Genomic DNA, 17,500 nt, shown 5'->3' on the forward strand with positions numbered 1-17,500 from the left:
AATGAAATAGGAAGAGGTTTTCGCCTCTAAGAGCAAATATGTTGTTTTTTCAATAAGTTTTTCGCTGGAAAAGGATTCTGTGGTATTTTCTGCCTTTGTGAATTATAATATCATGTTGTGTATTGAATTTTCGAGCTTAAGGTTGAAATATTGTGATATGGGAGAATTTTTTTAGTATTGCTCTGTAAGCAGGAAGGGTTCACAGGCCTGTTGGAAGGGTGCTTGAGTTTCAACAAAATGAGCCCCAACATCAGTGAAAAATTGTGACGCCGATGAATAATAAAGTAGCTGCTATTTCCAAAATGATGGAATTACCTGGTGCTAAATAACGTCGTATGCGTCTTGGAGAGTAAATTTTGCCTTTGCATAAACGAATGGTCAACCTCAAGAGTTGGGGATTGTGATCTTTGTTTTGACTTCGCTCATTTTATTGTCAAACTTTATAACACTTGACAGAAAAAGAAACTTACAAAAACCCGGTATCTTGCCATCATTTGACACAGATGCTTCACTGTTTGGCGAGTAAACATGCCGCGGTAACTTAATCACGGCGCCCGCTGAATTCCCACCATGTCACTTTCGATTTTGCGATTTATTTGAACGTAGTAAAAATCTCCCAAAATGTTTGTCGCTATATTCACGGTTCAAAATTAATGTGGTTTTCATGACGTAAATATTCTCGATCGACCGTCCCGGAAACTTCCTTCTGCTCTTTCTCAAAACTGTGTATCAATAGTTATTTACTTTTGCATAAAGCAAGCTAACAAAATCTGTACGTGGCAGAGTTCGCATTTGTTGGCGTTAATAGTATTTTCGGTCCGATGCATCTGTTCTGTGAGGGGTATATTGTTTTGGTCTCCCATCCAGATACTAACCCCGCCGGCAGGGTTAAAATTCAGTGAACTTTAGTATTACAAAGCTCTCAGATGCTCCGAGGGCACGCTTAAACTTGTGGTGAAGAGAAGTTGTGAGGGAACTTGAAAATTATCAACATGTCAGCCCAGAAGCCAATGTTTCTCGCTTCTCTTTTATTTGTTATTCTTCAGATACTGGAATGCTGTAGTTCAATACCACACAATTCAGTGCCTTCTGATTTTCTGTAACACGTACCACAGGCAATCCAGTGTATGCTTCACGGAAGCATCTCGTTCTTAAACAGCTCAGTTTATAGAACCTTATTAATTAGTGAGGCCAGTTAAATGTGAAAAGGGTTCTATAATAATAGGAAGATGTCAGGTGTCCAAGAGTTATTCCTGTCCCTCAACGAGATCACGGAAATAATTGGTGATCATAATATTGAAATGTATTCGAGAATCGCTAAACATCTGTCTATCCTAAGCTTCCAAAACACTGTGGACGAAGGAGTTGGCAAACGGGCCATGCACCCGAGAACTAGGAGATTACATTGGCTGACTTTAGCGCTTAAACAACTTCCTCGTAATCAAAGATCAGGTAAATTCCACCACTTTCATAATAAAGAACCCTCCGCCAGTCACATTACGTTTCAATATTCGTCCAAGCAAGCATGCACATTACTCAGAAAATGGACAGTCGTACTTACCATTTGGCAAAGCCATGTCAACCCCTGTAGCCACAAAGGAACAGGCTTATTTAACTAGAGGTAGTTTTTCCAACCTTTATTAAATCTATTTCACTTTAATTACGGGAAAACCCCTCTGAATTAATATTGGCTTGGTGGATGTGATCTCATACCAGGAAATTGATCTCGAATTGATGACGTAAACTAGCGCTTCATTTCGTATTGCAATGCAGCGCATTGCAAACATTGCATGTACAGGTAGTTTTCAAGCTTTATTAAATCTATCTCACTTAATTAATAAAAAAGATAAACGCTAAAAGGTTCGCACAACGTTTCGACATCGTCGAGATGTCATTGTCAAGTGAAAGAATAAATTATAAGCCGCATATAAGTACAAAAATTGTTGAATAAATTAAATCAAGAAATGGTTCAGTGACGGTTAAGTGACGGTCACGACTGTTCTACGGAGTCAGTTTGTGTGTTGAGTGATGGAGATTTTTCTTTGATGAACATCATCTCATATATGAGACAGTTAAACTTTGTTTCGCATTTTTTCAGAATTGTGAAGCATTGATCTGGGATTTTTTTTGTAAACCATTTTCTTCCCATCGATGTTTGCCAATCGCAGAATATTGATGTTCTTTTTTTACGAAGTCCGCTTCTCACGAACCACATTTATAATAATATACAACAAGTTGTTGGTTGACCAAAGGCGGTTTTTGCTCTTGGATCTTGAGAACATTTTCCAGTTTTTGGCTAGTGAAGACTGGTTGCAAATCCCCAGTTAATTTCTTGTTGAGATGGCAAAGTTGGTGTTTAACAGAATCAGCAGATTTTTGGTCGATAAATGGCAACACTATCCTGATCGAGCAATCTTGAACATCACGAGTGGTGGTAGAACCATTGCTAATAGATTTTTGGAAATTTTTGATGGTATTTTCTATAAGCTCAGTTGGGTATATATTGTAGCTTTTGAAAGATAGTTTTAATTTCATTGCACTCTTTATTGAACAGATCATTAGTCCAGGAGAGGCCGTGGGCTCTCTGGATCATTGTTACTAATGACGATTTCTTGTATCGGTTGTCTTGATGGCTTTGATAATGTAGAAGGCCAGTAGTATGGCTTTGATAATGTAGAAATAGAGGATATTACATAGCCGCGCGGGGATACGAATTTTATCTTCGAGTGCTGCAAGTATCTCTCACGAGTGAGCGAAGCGAACGAGTGAGAGATACTTTCAGCACGAGAATTATTAATTATTAAATTATTATTATTAATTATTCAATTATTATTAAAGCACAAAAGTATCTTACAATGAAGAGAAAGCTTGCGTTTTATTAGCTAATCGTGTTGGTTACCGTGACAACACCTATTTCCTCACATGTGAAATATAAAAATGATATGTTCACTGTGCGCGGTGAAGATATGATTTTTCAGCAAAAGGAAAAATCCTGGTATTTCATCAATATCTATATAATAAGGAGTAGTATTTCACTTTAATTACGGGAAAACCCCTCTGAATTGCTTTGACGGATTTTAATGTTATACCAGGTAATTGATCTCGAATTCATGGATTAAACCAGTGCTAGTACGTTTAAATGAGTCCTGTTTTTCTAGCTATGATAAGCTGTTTGTCTTTATGTCAGTTTGTTTCATTTCGTATTACAATGTAGCGCATTGCACACATTACAAGTCTGAAATCACTGGGCGTGAATTCATGTACTGTTTTGCCCGCGGAGCGTAACAAATGGATATCCATGAAAATATTCTTCGCATTTCGATTTTATTCGTTACCTTTCAGTAAAGACTTTTGTTTTTCATTACGGAAACAGAATCGAATTGATAATAACACTAATTTGATCATTTAAGCCGGGTTTCGTTGATTGGTTTTGGCACAATTTTTTAGGGATTTTGTCATATGCGATTTGGGGGTAACTAACAAAATTACCTCCTCCCTCTTAGTACTAAGCCCTTGCCCTCTCCCCTCCGTCTTCGATGCACAATACTTGCTAATGCTTCCATATGCCTATTTTACAACATTTTACAAACCATTTTAGAGTTATTTGAAATTTATCGATCTAAGTAACCAAACAGGGTAGGATTTTAGAATAAACATCAATTTATTATTTTATTGTCTTAAGATTAAGTTTCTCCGACTAAATATGCTCACAACCCTTCCTGGGTAAGGTCCACAGCAGGAGCTTTTGCAGCAAAATTCAGAGCACGCTGAAACAATGCTTCATGTCTGGGTATGATCACTGTATCATGAGTAATATCTTTGAACCTCTGATTTTAAAGGAGTTGAAAAAAAGCCTTTGTTTAACTAGACACCCATACAGCCCCTTAACTTTCCCAGACCTCGACCACTGCACTAAAATATTTGAGTTTTGGACTCCTCAGTTTGTTGTAACGGTTGGTTATTTAATAGTAATACATGAAGCAGCAGTTAACCTAGCAACCTTTGTGGCTTTCTTAATTGGTGTTGATAGAAGAATCCTTCTTACAAGAAGGGGTTTCTCTCCACTAACTAAAACATTCACTAGTTAGCAGGTAGTTTGAGGGGAATATTGTGTGTGTGAGTGGTGAGTTGAGGAAAAATCACAGACAAAAGTCTGTAAAGTCTGTAAAGTGAGGGGGGAGAAATTTACAAAGCAAACTCTCAACCCCAAAATAAGGTTAACCAAATTTCACGAGTGATACACACAAGGTCGGTTATTAAAGCAAACGTTAGCCATTGCTTTGAAGAACTAAGACATTCCTTCTATGGCAAATTCCAGTTTATCATTGTTTCTTGGGAATAAAGTGTCATGATAGCAAGATGTATAGCATCTGTTTACTTGAAACAGCTTTCCAAGGTGGTTCTGAAGGCAAGATGGTTGTTCTAAACTGCGTTCGAAATCCGGAACTTGTTTAAATAAGCGGCGTGAAAGCCTTATCTCAAAAGGGTTTCTTCGCTCCGATTCACTGCTATGGAAACGAGTTTCTGTTTTGAACAAACTATGTATTCTTAGCTTAATATTTGTTTTCCCGATCGTTTTGGTGTTAAAACTTGACAAAACACTTCTGCTCGTTCATGAAACAGCACATACAGTATTCACCTGACTTAATCCAGCTAAGTTAGGTTGGGCCGATTACTGTCGCTGAGAAGAAAGAAAAAAACTCCCTGGGTGTTTATCCCGGCGGCCAGGCCTGCAGGCCAGGTTTTCTCTCGTTCCCAGTTAGACCGAGTGTGGCCTTCTTGAACTCTTTGTCAGAAGTAAAATGGCGGCGGAATTGAGAGGTGTAAAGACTCTGGCTCGCGTTCGTTTGCGCTTATTGAAGGTAACATCCTAGTTTAGCTCTGTGAGGTGAAGTTAATCGGTCAGTATAAAACAAGGACTGCGGACTACGGACCCGGACTGCGGACCTGGTATAAACCGTGGACGGAGTATAAAATGCTGACTGAAGGCTGCGGGCTAGACTCAAAACGCGGACTGAGTACAAAACACTGTAAAAAAATACAGGGAGTAATTAAATGGGGACAGCTGATGACATGAATTGAGGTCCGTCATGGGAACGGTGAATGTTTCGTTCCATCATTGTCATGTGCATATCTGTCAGGTGATAGATGTTGCTGACGTTTCTTTCAGCATGGCCGGTGTAATGTATTTGCCAGAGGTAAGACTCCTTCGCGGGTCACCAGCTTTACGTTTAGAAATTGAGAAATTTGAAGGACTTCATCGTGATCGGCGGGTCTAATTTGCAGGTCGCATGTCGTAGGTCGCGGGTTGCAGGTCATTGCTTCACCAATACAGAAAGTATCCTAAACATTCTTAAAAGCTAACCTTAGGCCTAATTAGGCCTAAACAAAAGTTTATAAAATCTCTACTCTTACTTTCTCTAGCCCTGTCGGTGTTGTGACTGAGCATTTCTGTGTACTTGACAATATTTTGACACGGAATGAGAGGACTCAAGGCCTTTTTTTTAAAAATCTGTATCTGAGCTAATTTAATTCTAGTTTTGTTTCATACTCCGTTTTTAATTTTTTATACTCAGACCGCTTTTTATATCTGGTCCTTGTTTTATACCCGGTCCGCAGTACGGGTCCGCAGACCGCAGTCTGCATTTTGTACTGACCGGTAAGCGTGAGTTAATGTTCGAGCGACCTTATTTGGAATTTTTGTTCTTAATTCGAGGGTATCGAATCTTGTCATTGGGGAGTTAAGCACGTGCGTTTTTGAGACGCGGACGGCAACCGAAGTAAGCTGTTTTCCCTTTTAACTAGTCTTCACACAACCACATTTACAGTGATAAGTATTTTTTTCTCCATTAGAGATGATTGATATAAATATCTGGGAGACACAACTGTCCTGGCTCGCGAAATGTTCTCTCAGTTCCGGTGACCGTCTGCGTCTCAAAAACGCGCGTGCTTAATCTCCCTAATTCCAAAATTCCTGTTCGTAGTATGACACCGTTGTTCTATGTGTCAAATAACCCCGACAGCGTGATGCAGAGATTAAAAAGGCACTTGAAGAGATGATCTAGGTTTGACGTTTCATTTTATTGTTATTAGATATATGGACATGAACAATATTGTGCAGAAGTCGCCGTGCCACACAAGCGATGTCTTAAAATTATTTTTTGTCAGTGCCTGAGCCTGGGCGACCTGTGGTTGTTCAGGTGTTGTGTGGTCGCCACAGCAGACTTAAAGCGAACTGAATTCGATGTGAATGCATACATAAAGATATACTTTAGGCATATAAAATGTATAGAGCATTGTGCTTTAAAACGTACGTACAAATTTCGAAGTACACAAACGTTGGGTGCTACACTATCAATATAGAGACTGTAATCTACGGTCGACAGCTTACAAGTTTCGCTCAGGTGCTTTTATTGGAACTTCAATTCCCTTTAGTCAGCTTAACTTTATTAGATTGCGAGTAATCTCCAGTTTCGGCGATGGATTGTGGGGCGGGCGAAATACACGCGCTCCGAAATTAGAGACTACTCCCAGCCTATAACTGTACGTATTGAAGTTATAAACTGCCGCCCTAACCTGAACAAGCAACTGCCACCCTAATTAGTTTCCGGACTTGGCGGGCCAGGCGGGCTATTACGAAAAACACTCACGTCAATTGCCATGGCCAACACATAACCTGTTGTCAGTAAATATCGAGTAACATACGCAACTTATAGGTTTAGCCCACCCACAGGAAAAATATGGAATTTTTTGAAGACGATGATTACTCTAAAGTTGGAGTGATATGACGCTCCGTTAAATGTATATTTGAAGTGTTGGTTATAGGCAAAATGAAAAAAAAAAAAAAAATTACCTGCTCCCAACTGTGTGGCTTGATAGCTCAGTTGGTTGAGCATTGTACCGACATTGCAGAGGTCATGGGTTCGTATCCCGTTGAAACCATGCTCCTGAATTTTTTAGGCGTCGGTTAGAGACAATTGCTTAAGTTTTCTTGATAAGTGCGAGGATCGTTTCTCTCATTTACAACTTACAAAGTTACGGTTCAAGACTCGTTTCATTCATTTCGACTCACATGCTAGTGTGGAGGTGTGATGATGGCATTCTTTTACCAATTTACATCTTATTAAAAGAAAGGAACGCTGCACACGCGGCAAGAATATGAAAAGTCCCTTTTCAGCCTTAGATCAGAACTGGCAGTTGGAAACGTTGGGTCGTGAATGGTAACTTTGTATCTTGCATTTATTAGACTTCAAATCAGAGAGGAATCCAACCATGTCTGATTAATATATTGTACATGTCAGGATGTTGGTTACAATATGAACCTTAAGTTACGGTTCTGAAACTGATATGATCACGGAACATCTTGTCCAGCAATTTTTCCCTTATCTTAAGGCTCAACATGTCATACACTTTCCTTTCTGTTGTATTTCTCAAGGTAAATCCATAGCTACTACGTTATTCACCAATGTTTAATGGCCAGAGGACCTGAATCTGGCCCAATATTCCTGATCATCATCCATTTTGCTCGTTTGGTGCACCACCATCACGTGGCGTTCCCTCTTACAAGTAGTTTGGCTCTTCTTTGCATGCTTCTTCGAGGCTCGCATTTTCTTTCTTATCTTCCCTGTTTGTATTCATACTTTCCTCCTGTGAATCACCCGAGGTTGCAATTGCACAATTGTAAACGTCTTCCTCACTTTCGGGTTGCCATTTTGCCTTTTTCGTGGGATGAGAACTCTGTGAACTCTCTGTTTCCTCTTTTCCCATCGGAACTTCTTGATCACTTCCGTGCTTCCTGGGAAGCTGGTATTTTCTTCCCTTCGAGAGTACAACTGGCCGTTTGCAGGGTATTTCATTTAACTGACATTCTTTATTTATACTACCTTTTGGGATGAAAGCTTCCTCTTTGCCGGAGTGAATTTCACAGTTTTCATCTGCATCTGAACCCTTGTTCGCTGTGTGTGCAGTGTGTCTAGCTCTTAAGCGTTTATGGTTATTGAATTCATTGTCGCCGACTACCTCTAACCATGAGAGATTTACGCCACGTTCTCCTGGGTCATCATATAGTGGTTCGTCTTTGGAAGAACGGTCATTTGCATATATAGCGTTTTGGTTCTCCTTGATCCACTTTTCATAGTCAACGTTTGCATAGAGCACATCATCTGTTTGGTTTTTAGTTTCAGTCACAGGGCACAAATAATCTGATTCTTTTGTTTTGCCAACTTGGCTGCTGTTTTCGTATGGTGGGCTATCTGAAGGATTTACGGATTTCTCAAACCTTTCCTGAGGGCCATAAACATCTGAGGTCTCTACATACTTATAGCGGTGTTGAGAATAGAACTCTTCGGAACACATTTTCTCTATGTTGCCTTCAGAGGGGTGACTATCTTTTCCTAAAACGTGAGGCACGTCAATCCCTTGAGAGACAGAAAGATCCGGCCATTTTTCTTTGTTGTGTGTTCTCAACCAAAGCTGCATAATCCAAGACTTCATTGGTTCCCTTTTAACCAAAAAAAAAAAAAAAAAAAAAAAAAAAAAAAAAAAAGATTAACATGGTGAGCAGTTTATTCCCCTCAAGCTTACTGGACTCTGATCCCACGAGAGGCCACGAACATTTTTGCCCAGACGAAAGCGCGTTGTCGAAAAGAATCTTCACTTCCTGGATCACAATTCTATTTCCAGCGTTCATACACATGTGGCAAGCAAAATAACCTACCAGAGATCATGTTTTCGAATATTATACTTCATAAACGACATAATCAAAGGCTCCCATTTACTTCAAACTATGAAGATACCTTCAGCTCGATGAACCTGGTTAAATGAACTTTACCATTCGCCAATTTGATGTAAAGGGAGGCGTTATAAGCATCTCGTATGACGCCGTTTTATTTTTTTTAATCGTCGCTAGACATTTACCGAGCAAAAATAGAAGAACTACTGCTACAAGGAATACATACAAGATTTTTTTTTTTAAAAGAGTAAATCAAAACGTGAGAAAAGCGGGGGATTCAGGACCGTATGGTCCTTGGTCCTAAGTTACTCCTCGTAATGTTCCATTATCGTGTAAACCAAAAATGTGGATATGTGTGAAATTAGTTCCTGTTGAAGTGGTTTCTTACAATACGTAACTTCTTACTTTAAGTAACTTATATTAGGGGTGCAGGGTTGGCGTAGTGGTGAGAGCACTCGCTTTCCACCAATGTGGCCCAGGTTCGTCTCCAGATTCGGTATCATATGTTCCTTGAGTTTGTTGTTTTCTATAATGCTCCGGGAGGTTTTTCTCCGGGTACTCCGTTTTTCTCCTCTTCTCAAGAACTAACATTTGATTTGATTTGCGTTAATTTGTTGATTTCAGTTTACAGTATCCCCAATTAGTGCTCCAGCGCAAGGACGACTACACACTTAAATAATGTTCCTTTCTTTTTCTTTTTTTTTTTTTCCTTTTTTCCTTTTAATTAAGCAAAAAGCGGTATTTTTTGTTGTATCTCTGTGGACGGCCTACTCAACATGCAACAACCCGGTGACGCTTGAGTAGTGGATCTACGTAGGAGAAATACCTGCTCGTGAGACAATCGAAAATGGCGAGGAACGGAGGTCTCTGCTTTGAATCGAAAGCCCAACACTGATGCATGAGGATGTAGACCCAATCAGGACAGCATTTAGGTCGGCTGAGTGGACCGCTGTCTCGCTGATAACGCAGAATCTGTAAGGAAGATGATGATCACAAACGGTTAGTTCATGTTGGTGGATCGACGAGTAAAAACGATGCAGATTTTTGTATCATGGCTTGGTTACAATCTTGCAAACTTATAGTATTTGGGTGCGGCAGAAAAAAATCTAAAGAGACAGGATTTCGCTATAATAAAATTTACCTCGTCATTGTCAAGCGAGTGATAAGGAATCGCAAATTGTCGTTCTTCTTGACCATATTGGTAGGATGCATAGAGTTCCCAGGCTAGAATACCAAATGCCCACACATCACTGGCATGTGAATAATATCCATCCATGATAACCTCTGGTGCGCTCCTGTTGAAAAAAGGCGTCTTCTGTGTTAATTTTGGCGTCAATAAGAAAAATGTTCTCTAAGAGGTACACTCGGCTTGTTGTGTATCATCTGAATTTTGCACAACGCTAAGTAAAAATGAGAAATGGGTCTTTGGTGTGGTACCTTCATGAGAAAAAAAGGTAATTCGATGTTTCAGGGAAGTCCCTTTGGAAGAGAGCGAAAACTTGTGCCCGATGTCACTTTAAAGAATGGAGTCAGTGTCTGAGAGCATTCTTAGCTTCTAATACGTCATTGCATTGAATTGGGCATGGATGTCGTAGCTTGTGGATGAATGCAGCTGTGCCTTGTAAAACTGAGAGAATTAAATCAGCTGACTTTTTCACCGCTCCTAAATGCTCACTTTCCTTGCCGTTCCTATTTTTTTTCCTTTTTCTAGGTAGCTTATATCTCACCATCTACTGGCATCAGGTGGCATTGCAACTTGTGCAACACAGGATGAACTAGTGACTTCATAAGCGCTCATAGAAAGACCCTTGGAGCGTCCCAGTCGACCAACTTGAACCTGCAAAGGACAATTTTCAGTCATTGTATCTTGATAGCCCTGTACTGAACAAAATCATTTCAGATCGAACGTGCATCATCTCTTTCAATTTCTCAGTGGCCTGATTTGGTGACGGACCAGAGCTGCCTGAAGCAAGTTAAGTGCTCCAAAATAGGTAATCTTTTTCCGACGGTCGAGGGTTCATTTTGATGTTCCAGATATAGTTCTGTAAGTATCTTGACGAGGGAATGGCACGCATTTTGTAATCATTTTTTCTTTTAATTTCTATTTTATTGCGAATTACTTTTTTCTCCCAACAATTATATTATTTCAACACAAAGAGCATTACTTAGAAATTACTTACTTCACTTATACGACTGTACTTACATTATTGACAACAAGATACTTGACGTACTTACAAAACAGTACTTACATTACTTTCAATACGGTAGTTACACTATGATAGATAAGGTGAGAGTACCCATTTTTTTCCCTAAAGAGAGCTTTCTCTTACAGATTATTTATTGCTGGCGAGCCTTAGCGAGGCAGCAGCCTATTCTTGATATCAGCGAAAAAAATCAAAATTTGTGGAATGTAAGATCGGACGCATGCGCAGTCGACTGTGGTGTTATCGTGTCTATATTCCGTGGTATTGATACCCGTGATGACGTCGCGTGCACGTGGAAGGGAGTCTTACAACCTCACAGCCTTCGAGTCGAGTACTTTTCCAGTGGGTCGTCATTGATCGTCATTCAACCGTACCGTACATGTTCAGTCTTTGAATCTCTTACATTTGACCACCGAGTCAAATTGTTCTTCAACGTCTTCAACCGTTGAGCGAAGAGAAAATCAGTTCTCGAGCTAGACCACAAGCAGTCGTCGTTCTTTCCTCGGAGCCACGCACGACGGGTGAAATTATTATTTTATGCAAATTGGTGGTAAAAACGAGGCGTGCCACGAAATCGCGCGCTCTACTATGTCAAAGAAAAATATGAGACTGCTCGTAGTCTGTTGTCAAGCACGCCAATAAACGTAAATTGTCGTTTGCTCAACTACGCTAAGCATTTCTCAAAAGGTAACTCTTTTGCTGAAAAGGGGCAAGAAATGTCAGAAGAACAGAACTTTAAATTTAAAAAATGAACTGACATGCCATTGTTTTGAAATTATCCTTTTCCTTAGAAAATAGTAACCCCTGTCACACAGGCTAAAGATATGCACACCTTTCTTCGCTCTTTTAATACTTTCACGCACATTTCGGGTACCCTCTTGCTTCAAAAACTTGCAACTGTTAAAAAAATAAATAAATACCAGTCGCTGCTCCCAGTTTCCACGGCAGCACTCTCTTTCACACTGAAACTCTTAGTTTTAGTTTTATATATTACAGCAATTTTTGCTCGAAATCCATGAAGGTTGAGAAGAATTTGGGAATTTCTGGAAGTCTACAAAAAAGCTTTCCAATTATTATGAAATATATAGTTTAGCAATATACATAAAGGGCGAGTAGTTTCGTTTCTGTGATGATTTCAACAAGAACATTCTGCAGGGAAAGGTGGATTCTTTGATTTCAAATAATGCACCAATAAATTTCAAAATCGATCGAAAACTGCTTAGAATAGAGCGGTTTTCAATTGAGTGTAGAAAGTAATTAGCGAATTGCTTTGGTTTATGATTACTTCACTCAGTGATTGCTTCAAAGTTCTCGCGTCACTTTTTCAACCAATCAGAAGTGAAACCAAAATTCTGTGTAACAGTTTTAACCGTCACTTCTGATGATGTATGCTGAAACATACGAAACGTCAAGTATAAAATGAAAATGCTTGTAACCGCTGTTTGTTTTCTTTTCCTGTTGAAACCAAAACCAATCGTGGCTCGCACGTGCACATTTTCCCGCGCTTTGTGTCGGCTAAGTGTAATTCGAGTTTTGATTGGTTTCTTGGATTTTCTCCGTCCTTCTTGATTGGCCAAAGTAATTACTTTGGTTTTGGTTTTACGACACTCATTTGAAAACCGCTCTAAGAGCAGTGGTAGACCAGATGGTTCAGTGAGCTTCACCTCGCAGAAAGTACATAAATCATTTGTTCTGAAGCCCATTTTATATGATTTGGTGTTTGTATGGAGAACTGAGTTAAGAACTTTGTATTGAAAAGCTTTAACTTACGATTCAAGAGTGACGGATGAGATAACTGGAAAATTTGTCTCAACTGGTCGCTAGTAAAATTAAAATCACTCTGTAAGTTATAAGCGATATTAGGAAGTTGTGCTTTTTTCCTGAAAAGTAGAGCATAAAATTCTTTTGACTCTTTTTAGTTATATCAAATATGTTGTTATCAATCACATACGTTAGAGGACGTATTGATGGCAGCCAGTTTTCACCTCTGCGAGATGTTGTAATAGACCTACGAAGACCTGCCCGGTTGCATATAATTCCAGCTTCATAATAGGTTTTGTAATGTACACGCTTATTGTCTATTCTAATCTCGCAGTTATTGCGATATTTGTCCAATTCGTTTCTGTGGCGAAAGTCTGACGGAAATCTGAGCACCAAGAAAGGAGTTCATAATAGGATTAAGAAGGAATTGTGCAATCGTATATGTTCTAATTACAAGCAAAAAGAAAGAAACCTCCTAAGGGGCTCAAAAGGTGTTACAGGAAGCTCTTCCATGCTGCATTAATTCCGTTAATAATTCGTCTTAACCAGGCAAGTCTTAACGATTTCACCATGCATTCATAAACAACCATTCTCAACCCTCCTTCCTGATATTCTTTTATTACGGACACTCTTTTCACTTTATGTGTGCCTTTCCATAAGAATTTAAACAATAACTTATTCAATTCTTTGATCGGTTCTTTATAGGAATCGGTAGACCTGAACAAGAGTAGGGAAACTTTGGAATAAGAAAAAATTCGACTATCGTCATCTTTCCGTAAATCGATAGGCCTCTAAAGGACCAGATATTAATTACGTTTTTTACTGAATGCAAACGCTCAATACAATTCTTTTCTTTGAGAAGTTTTTGGTTATCTGTAAAATATACACGGAAAGCTTTTATTGGATTATCTGGTCATTTAATACCAAAGGGTTTTGGTTATGATTTCTCAATGAGCTAATCCACATGCCTTCAGTTTTCGAGCAATTAATCTTTTAAAATATCTATCTGATAAACTTGAAAAAATTCAGAGGAATGTCTCAAGATGGATTTTAGGGAGTTCCATTGAGTACAATGAACGTTTAGAATACCTGGGATGGCCAAGTCTTTTCTCTCGTCGTGACTTTCTTGGCATAGTCCAATTATTTAAGTTTATTAATGGTTTTTCTAAAGTCAATTTACATGATTACTTACAGTTTTTGAAAGGTCGTACCAGGTCTGCTCATGGTTACAAAATTTGGACACCATATGCTCTAACTAACATTTATAAAGTCTCCTTTTGGCTTAGGTATATTAATAAGTGGAATGATCTGCCAGAAAATTTACTTCATTGTAATTCTGTCAATAAATTTTAGAAAGGTCTTAAAAGTTATTTATACAACGTGACTCAATAATCTTTTTTATCTATTCATTTTTCTTTGCTCTTTGTAAATATTCTACATTTTCTCCATGTTTATAGTTCAAATATTTTTAATGACCGTATAATGTATTTATATTTTATAGTTTCTTAATATTTCTATATTTAATGTTTATTGATATATTATATTGTTTTATTCTAATCTATTTTGGGGGTTGCCGTATATGAGGATTCACTTCTTCCCTGGCGGCAACCTTTTTGCGATGTTCTTTGCAAATAAAGTTGTTATAAATAAATAAATAAAAATAGTTTCAAATATTTTGTAATCATTTTGTTCTATCAAACCGTGTCGTGAGAGTGGCCAACTTACCAGGTCTGGTGATACGACATTGACGTACTCAGCTCGAAGAGCCCCATGCACAATGTGTTTACTGTGAAGATAGTGACATGCAGAGGTCACTTGGGACAAAAACATCTCTATGTTTTCCTTTTTGCACTGTCTTTGAAGAACGTACTCTTTGAGATTGCCATAGGGACAGTTTGGACGTGAGACCTGACAAAAAGATGATCGGTTGACTAACGGCCTACCATGGTTTTCGTTTGTGTTGCGCTAATACTAATGTCGGGCAGTTTTTTGTCAGTCAATTTTTAAGGCTTAAAGCTCTATTAATTACTGCTTTCTCACATCTGATAGCTTGTCAACATGAAAACCTGTTTAAACACCTTACACACCGGCTATGCTGCCTTTTTAATGTCATTTGCAAATAGTTAGACTCTCTAGTCTTCTCGGATAAGGATGATAAACCGTAGGTCCCGTTTCACAACCCTTCAAAGTTCATACCCTGTGGGGTGTAAAAGAGGAGTTCCCGGATTTTCTAATCTCCTCTGGCTGTTATAGCTGGGGAGTGGGTTATGAGGCTGGGCTCTCACAACCTCTCAAAATGCTCCCAATGGCATTCGACTCTAAGAGCCTCAGTCAGCTAAGTCCAACTTCTGGCCTCCGCGTGGCGGAACTGGAGCCACCGACAGGAGAAGGACAATTCCGGAGTGGAGCCCCTAAGGCGGATGGCAGGTGCTCAGCACAAGGCACGTCTGCGCCACTTGCAACAGAGACTGCCACTCCAGGATCGGGCTACACAGTCATAAAAGATCCTTCCCAAATCCACAGCGCTAACCATCGCCTCTTCGAGACGAGGATGGCACTATAATCTGTCCTCTGTGGTATACCATGGTTCGGAGGGAAAATGCTCGGAGATGCTAGCTACACCAAGCTGCTCTAAAATCCGAGGGTTAAGAAAGATTTGGTGGCAATGACGACGATGTTGAAAATGTCCCCACAGGATATCATCACCGATGTCGGTTACTTACTATCCAGCGAAATGAATTGAAGAAGTCGTATTTCCATATTGGTACAATGTTTGGATTATTGAGACAGCGAAGCTCGTTGGCATGCTGAACATCTTGTTGTGAAAGTCTCTCCCACGTCAATATGGACCCCTAAAGATGTTGAAAGAGCAAACAATAAGACTATTTTCAAGACGCTGGGAATTTTATTTGGCATGTTCATCAGTGTTGCTCTATCGCTTAAGACAGGTTACAGAAATTACATTACTCTACATGCTACTGTAGTTAGTTGAAATACTCTTAGAAAAGGCATATGGTATCAGCTTTTATTTGGAAATACACCAAAAACGCGTATGTCATTTCAATAAATTGAGATGTGCCTTTTACCCGTTCTTTCCTGTCGGTCTTATCGGCATAAGAAGGAATAAAGAAGATGAAATGACTTCTTACTTGATTTTCTTTGCTAAAATAATCTGGCACTAGGTCATCATAAATACCTGGAAAAAAAAGGAAAGGAGCTAATTAGTTTAACTATAATTCTCATTTCAGGAAGACACATTTTATTAGGATTCGACAGATTATAACAGGCATGACACAAGAAGGAGTAAAACACGACTAACTTAGCGTAACTTAGGAGGGCTTTCCTATAAAGCATTTTAATGGATTTACACAACATTTTGTAAAGGTTGCTAATACTGATTATTGAAAGAAATGACTTGATACTGTAGTAGTACATAAGGTCGTTTCTCTTTAATTTAGGGGATTGCGTGTAAGGCATCTGTGAAAACGCCCAGTGGAGTCATTACCACGTTGTATTTGACAAGTTTGAAGCTTTGAGTGCATCGCAAATTAATAGCTTTTCTCAACTCATCCAGGGATTGTAACACATTTTTTTACTAGTCCACCTTCAACGTTAGAAATGTATTACCAGACTGGATGTCATCATCCTTCGTTGAATCTAGGTTAACATCCTTGAGAATATCTGTAAGTAAAGTTTAGCAGAATTACTAAAATCAACTCAGGGAGGATTATAAACTAAGATCTGGTTGTTAAACTTAGCTGGGTACAAAGACGAGAAAACGTGTTTGAGCTATAAATTCCAATGTCGCAATCAGGATTCGTAAATCAAGAACGGAAACGTATGGTTTTAGGGCATGTTTGAGGAGGAGAGATGGGGAGGCATCCCTGCCCAGTGGTTGGGGTGCTTGCCTTGACAAGACCCCTTCTGATCACGGTAGTCCCGGGTTCAACTTCTTGGCTGCACTTGTAAATGTCGCCAACTTGTTTGCCCGTCGCTGTTCTGTTATGTTCGAAAGGCCCCTATGGTCAGCGGGCAATTAAGTACGTATGCCTGCCTTGTAGAAGGAGAGTTGAAAGCTCTGCATGACACATTGGGAGGAGGTTAATTACAGGGTCTAGTTCATAAAGGATTAATTTTGTTTTGTTGGTGCATGAGTCTGCCTCGTTCTGAAGAAATCTCCACTTGAGTTGGGTCACACAGGGGCTGATATTGCTTTTCTATGTATTGCTTCTGCTGAAAGAATAGTGCTTGAAACCTCTTCAGTGAGAGTTGGCAATGGTTGATTCTAAATTTGATGGAAAATTGGCCACCACAAAGAAAACAGGTTAAGGTTACATGCGGCTCCCAGGATACTTACCAGCAATTGTACTGTACAGTTCCTCGTCATCTGAAGCGATCTATGTGTGGCAAAAGGTAATGATGAAGAACAGTGAATAATCATAGCCGGACACGAATTGCATGCAAGAGCGACGCCGCGAATTCTGTCATTACCCCTCCCGGCAAATTTGTGAAATTATTTTGAGAACCGCTTTTTAAGAACACAGTAATGTCGGAATTTCCCAGCTGACAAGCGTACATAAATTCAAGATCTACGTCATTTTGTCAGTTTTGGCGAATGCCCAATGCGCCTTATTTTCCAAATGATAGGTATCTACATAAAAATATTACAACTGAATTACTTGAGTTACTTACACGACTTCCACCAACTTTAATGCCAACCTCTAAGGGTGGTGGATCAGGTCGTGGCTTTCCGTTGTCTAAACGAAGGAAATAAAGAAGAAACTCCAAAGTAAATGGCCAATCG

At 39.3% G+C, this 17,500-nt stretch overlaps 1 protein-coding gene across 3 annotated transcripts in view; it reads right to left on the reverse strand.

The window, feature by feature from the left end:
• The window catches only part of LOC137972410 (uncharacterized), a 51,837-nt gene that overhangs the window by 22,589 nt on the left and 11,748 nt on the right, over positions 1-17,500 (reverse strand). The window contains exons 10-19 of one of the 3 annotated variants that reach the window (XM_068819120.1): positions 17,389-17,453; positions 17,054-17,093; positions 16,324-16,377; positions 15,846-15,892; positions 15,420-15,548; positions 14,422-14,604; positions 10,459-10,568; positions 9,873-10,026; positions 9,558-9,703; positions 7,219-8,500 (exon numbers count right to left, since the gene is read on the reverse strand). In XM_068819120.1, coding sequence (XP_068675221.1) covers positions 7,561-8,500; positions 9,558-9,703; positions 9,873-10,026; positions 10,459-10,568; positions 14,422-14,604; positions 15,420-15,548; positions 15,846-15,892; positions 16,324-16,377; positions 17,054-17,093; positions 17,389-17,453 — 1,868 coding nt within the window. In that variant the 3' untranslated portion in view covers positions 7,219-7,560. Of the gene's footprint in view, positions 1-1,561; positions 1,666-7,218; positions 8,501-9,557; positions 9,704-9,872; positions 10,027-10,458; positions 10,569-14,421; positions 14,605-15,419; positions 15,549-15,845; positions 15,893-16,323; positions 16,378-17,053; positions 17,094-17,388; positions 17,454-17,500 lie in introns of those variants that run through there. The other 2 variants (XM_068819118.1, XM_068819119.1) reach the window with 2 other exon arrangements.

This window comes from Montipora foliosa, chromosome 10 (genome assembly GCF_036669935.1).
Source record: "Montipora foliosa isolate CH-2021 chromosome 10, ASM3666993v2, whole genome shotgun sequence".
NCBI classification, from domain to species: Eukaryota; Metazoa; Cnidaria; class Anthozoa; order Scleractinia; family Acroporidae; genus Montipora; species Montipora foliosa.